The sequence below is a fragment of the Cladosporium halotolerans genome, assembly GCF_011745625.1.
Source record: "Cladosporium halotolerans strain TM138-S3 chromosome Unknown Sca68, whole genome shotgun sequence".
Lineage (NCBI taxonomy): Eukaryota > Fungi > Ascomycota > Dothideomycetes > Cladosporiales > Cladosporiaceae > Cladosporium > Cladosporium halotolerans.
In genome coordinates this window covers 2,463-7,781 of record NW_027191519.1, presented here as the reverse complement: position 1 = coordinate 7,781, position 5,319 = coordinate 2,463, and the positions used below count along the sequence as shown (strand labels likewise).

The 5,319-nt window shown below is 56.1% G+C and overlaps 1 protein-coding gene across 1 annotated transcript; it reads right to left on the bottom strand.

The window, feature by feature from the left end:
• Positions 1–4,511, bottom strand: WHR41_09341 (uncharacterized protein; the record flags this gene model as incomplete). Its single annotated transcript, XM_069377944.1, has 3 exons — positions 1,013–4,511; positions 505–946; positions 1–442 (listed from the first exon to the last, which is right to left on the bottom strand). Exons 1-3 carry the CDS (start codon positions 4,392–4,394, stop codon positions 1–3), a joined length of 4,266 nt encoding a protein of 1,421 aa, XP_069225207.1. The 5' UTR covers positions 4,395–4,511.
• Positions 4,512–5,319: the final 808 nt, after the last annotated feature.

The following is a 5,319-nucleotide window of genomic DNA, read 5'->3' as shown; positions in this document are numbered from 1 at the left end:
CTACTTTTGGAAGAAGCCGAGCCTGGCGCTATAAGGAAAGTCAAGCAACAAGACCTGGCTACCACGTTTGGAAACCAGAGGCTCGTGAAAGACAAGCAAGCAGAATCGGAGATCCGCGATCTCCTCCGGAGCGTAGCCGACAAGGATCGCATTCAGCAGGCAGTCCTCCGACTGACTGTTACTCGGTTCGTCGTACAAATCCTGCCACGACACTGCTGGCACATCCTGCCCGACGGCGGCGGCGAACATCAAATCCTCCAACAACGCTCGACGGGTCGCCTCCTGCAACTGCCCGACCATGCCGCGGAACTCGGCCATCGTAAACTTCAACGCCTTGTAATCCAACGTATCGCCGTCTCGCCAATTCACGTGGCCTTCCAACGTCGTGTTGAATGCTATCTTCATCCCGTAACCTCTTATATCCAACATCCACTGCATCGAACTGCCACACCCTCCACCATGAACCTGTCCCTCATCCTCCGCACCCCATTCGAAACTGCTCACGCTGCTTTTCCGTCTGCCGGTGCTGCTGCTGGTCTACGTCCCTTCGCTCTCGTAACCGCTGTCTTCGGACTCGCACGGGCCGCGGCTGGTGCCCTCAACCTCCTCTCCTGCTCGAAATCCCCCCACCTCTTCATCGTAATCTTGCTGCTGTCAAACTCTCCATCCTCGTCGTGCCCGCCCTTGTCACCGCCGGGTTTCGCGCCCGCCGTCTGCCGCGTGTCGCCCCAGGAGAAATCGTCGAAGTGCCAGAAACTGTACGTGGGCAGGATGAAGTTCCAGACAGGGAGGGAAATGAGGTAGATTAGCATCCAGAGGACGTAGACGAGGCGGTGGGCGGTGATGATGATGAGGACGCCCGGGAGGCCGAGGATGAGGAGGAGTAGGATGAGGGGGATAGTTGGGGTCGGAGTGTCGGTGAAGGCGGATTTGAGGCCGAGGGCGACTGGGAAGAGATGTCAGTTTTGTTCGTGAATATGAGGTTTGGGGGGAAGGTGAGGCTGAGACTTACCGACGTAGAGAGTGAAGGCGATGGCGGCGGGCAGGATGAGAGTGCCGACGAGCTCGATGAAATCGACGAACTGCATGCTGAAGCAGAAGGTGCCGCAGAGGTCGCGGACGAGGACGAGTTCCATCATGTTATGCACGGTCGAGTTGATCCAGCGGCGGCGCTGGGAGAGGAGAACCTTGAACTCGTCCGGAACGGTCGTCTTGCAGACGGCCTGCGGAACGAAGATCTGCTTGCGCTTGGGGAAGGTCTTCAGCATCAGCGTGGACAGGTATCGGTCCTCACCGAGCAGGAGCAAGTTCTTCTTGTGCAGCGTGTCGACGACGTTCTCGGAGTAATGCTCGACGATGTCCGGGTTGGCGAGGATGGGGACCCAGTAGTTCTGGCCACCCTTGGGCGTCTTGATGCGGTACATACAGAAACAGCCGGGCAAACAGGTGACACCACCGAAGACGGATTCGAAAGACTTGCTGTGGTGGTGAGAGATGAAGTACTCGAAGACCTGAATCATGGTGACCCAAGAGTCTGTCTTGTTCGCAATCTTTGTCTCACCACAGAGACCCATGACCTCGGCATCCTTGACCATCGCGCTGACCATGTGCGTGAGAGAATCCGGGAAGACCTTGGTATCGGCGTCGACCATGAATGCGATTTCGTAGAAGTCAGGCGAAATGCCAGTGATTTTCCAGATACCGTTGAACATCTCGTATTCCAGTTCGGTCATACGCCCGTCGAACATCACCTTCTGCAAGAAAGACATGAGGATGATCTGAGAGTCGCGCTTGCCACGGTTACCGGGCTTTGCCAGAGAAGCCTCCTCAGGAGTACCGCACTTGACGACGACCATCATAGGAACGCGCTGCTGCCTCTCGATGGGGATCACGGACTCGCCACCGTAATCGTAGAAACCAGAGTAGACCTTAGCCATGTTGTGACGCTTACTGCCGGAAGCGACAGCGACGTATGAGAAGGGTTCCACATCTTCCGAAGCGACGGCGTGGTCCTTCATCATGGAAAGACAGACTTCGGGTGTCGACATAGCCTCACCCTTACCCTTGATCAGACCGTCACAGACGACGAAGATGAGCTTGTGACTGCTCGGGTAGTCGGTCATGGCGACGGAGTCGATTGTGGTCCGCATACCTTCGGGACCTTCAGAGTAGGCAGTGATCAGACAGATAGTGTGAGCAAGCGGGTAACCGAAAGGCTGCCACTCAGGCGGAGGCTGCGGGACAACTGATTCGAGGATGAAACCTTGAGGGCCGGAGCCTTCGGAGTCGCCGTGCATACCGCTGAAGCGCTGGGTGTGGGCATTGGAAGGCATGAGACTGGACCTATAATGGCTAATGCTTTGTCTGCCAGGGCTGTCCATGGTCAACAGAGTGCCTTCAGAGCGGTTAAAGCCACAGTACGCACCAGCGCCGATGTTCGAGGGAGTAATAAGACGAGTGGTCGAGGATTGGCTGGCCATTGTCATCGGAGCAGGCCTGGACTTGGCATCGATGGCGTAGGGGCTGGTGAAACGACTGGTAGTCGGCAAAAAGCCGTTGGGCTTGTTGGTGCCTCCGCTCACGGTCGAGGCAGGGTCAGTGACTTTGGGCGGCGCGCTGTAGATATCTGCAGACCAGTCCTCGATTTGGTTCTGTCTCTTCTTCTTGTCGCTGGTCACGCTAGTCTTGTCAGCCGCATACTTGCGACTGAGGACCCATTGGAAGAGAAGAGCGAGGGCAAACTTGGCCACGACGATGGACAGAATGAAGATGAGCGAGACATAGAGAACGACCTTAGACGCAATGCAGCCAACAGTCTCCGTGTCGATAGACCCTACTTTGATGATCTCCTGGAAACACTGCGCGACTTCCTTCTGCGAGCTCGACACGAAGGCGAGGGTGTTGTCCTGGCCACGGACGGCCTCGTTGGTGCGGATATCGTCAAAGAGCTGAGGGTACGATACCTGGGTAGTGTTGAACCAACGGAGGAGGTCCAGATCCAGAACATCGCCAGAGTAGACCATCAGGTTGCGGCTGCTGTTGCGGATATCATCCCAGGTGAAGAAAACGTCGCCAGACCTCTGGAGGCTGTAGAAGGCGTCGCGGGCATTGCGCGAGGTGTGGCAAGAGTATCCGAGATAGTAACCAACCGAAGCGTTTGGCGAAGAAGAACCGTCCTGGTTGAAGGTGTTGCAAGGGAAGTACCAAGCGAGGTTTCCATCGTCGTCGGTGGGAACGTCGGAGTTCTCTGCGGCAGTGATGAGACCCTTGCATTTGCCGTTGACGTTTTGGACCAGGAAACTACCGTCCTGGCCACCATGGGGCTCGTCCATGTCCCAGAGAACGTTTCCACCGCCAGAGATGCCGCGTGCAAGAGGGTGACGCGATCTGGTCAAGTCATAAGCCTTCCCGTGGAAAATCATGTATCCTGAGCCGACCTGGTTGATCTGGAGTCTAGAGGGCCCGCCGCCTGGACAGACAACCTGGGTGAAACCGAAAGTGAGGAAACCGACGAAAGTAGCGATGAGCAAAATGATACTGATCAAGCCGATCTTTTCTCTCCAAGCTCTTTGCTGTTCCTTCTTGGGCATGCCGAAGCAGCTCAAGACGATGTTCGGGATCCAGAAGGTAATCATCTGGCAGTATGTACCCCATAGGGTGGGTGTACCAGATGCCTCCTTGATCTTCTGGCTTCTCTTCTCTTTGCTATCAGGCTTTCGCGCCAGCTTGTTGGGCTGTCGTTTGCTGCCACTCCTGGCTGCCACATCGGTGTGCGCAAGCACCTTTTCGTTTTGAGGCGAGCCAGAGCTGCGCGGCTCCTTCGAAGCGTCGGATCTCGAGCTTAATGCGGCATAAACGTCCTCCAAATGAGGGTCGTTGCCAGTGATCGAGGGCATGACATTCATGTGGTGCGCATGTTTGCGGTAGTAGTAGTTGGGGTCATCAGGGTCCTCGCGTCGCCTCTCCGGCCTGATCATGCTCCTTTTCCGAGAGAGGTCCTCCGCGCCGCCATTCGAATGGCCACGGGAGTGCATCATTGGCTCTCGGTCGGTGGGAACATGTGTGGGAGAAGGAATGAAACGGGAGTGTGTTTCGACGGCCATGGCTTTCTCAGACATGTACCGACCCGAAGGTTGGTGATGCGACGAGCTCCTCCTTCTGCGATCCCTGGATTCGTCGTGGGAGCGGTGGTATGTTTGGCTGGCACGGCGCGGGCGAATGGCACTGGAAGAGCGACGGGCGGCTTCACCGTCTGACGAACGCCTTGGGCGGTCTCTGGCGGCGGAGCTGCGGCGCCGCGTCTGGTGCGAGGGTCGGGGGTGGGTGTCGTAGTAGGATTCCCTCCTCCGTGAAGAAGCTTGCTCAGGGCGCGATGGCATGTTGTAGGAGGACATGCTGGGCTATGGCGTATGCTTTGATTACGGTACAAGCTGATGCGCCGGAGCGACTCGGCTGCGCCCTTTGGCGGCGCGGGCTAGTGGATATGGGCAGGAATGTGTTTTTGCGTGAAGCGAGAGACCAGAGGTGTGCAGCGAGGGGGAAAGTCAGCGAGGATAGAAGTCTTCCTTGACTCGTGCACATCCCTGGCTCGTGCACACTGCTTTCACATCATAACCATCACCTTCGCAGCACTACATCTCGATGTAAACACATTCGCTCGAAGTGCCAAAGAGCTCGTTGCAGCCGTGGTAAGTTTCTCTGTAATTCTAGATACTTGAATATCATCAAAAAACCTTGGTCGCTTGACAGTCCTGCCAGTACTTGACCTCGGCTGTTCGGGCATTATTTCAGCTTCTGGCTCAGTAGCAACTGCGACAGGTTCTTTAGATTGTTTCTGCTTCACCGGCCTTCCTCTTGGTCATTTACTGGAGGCCCTAGACTTTGTTGGAAGTTGTTCTACACCCTTTTTAGCTAGCTTGTCACGCTCCTTTTGGGCCTTGTCAAGAGCCTTCCTGGTCTTCCTTGCGGCAGCTTTGATAGCTCTATCCTCGCGCTTTTGCTGGGCCTCCAGCTCCCTGTGAGCCTCAAGCTGAGCTCTATCTTGGGTTCCGAGCAATCAACCGAGCGCCTCGTCGTCTTTAGCGAATTCCCGAGCTGCTGCAAGCTCTCTAGCTCGAACTACCTTGGAAGGGCTAAAGAACAGCACACCAAGGCCTTCACTTGCTCTGAGCTGCTCGGTGAATGCGCTACCACGTTTCCTCTTCTTCTTCTCAATCGATAGACTGAAGAAGGCCTTGCTCACGCTCTTCTGCCAGCTGTGCTCGGGCAAAAGCTCCCAGGTAGGCATCGCCGAGCAGTCTGATCGTCCTGTCCTTCTTA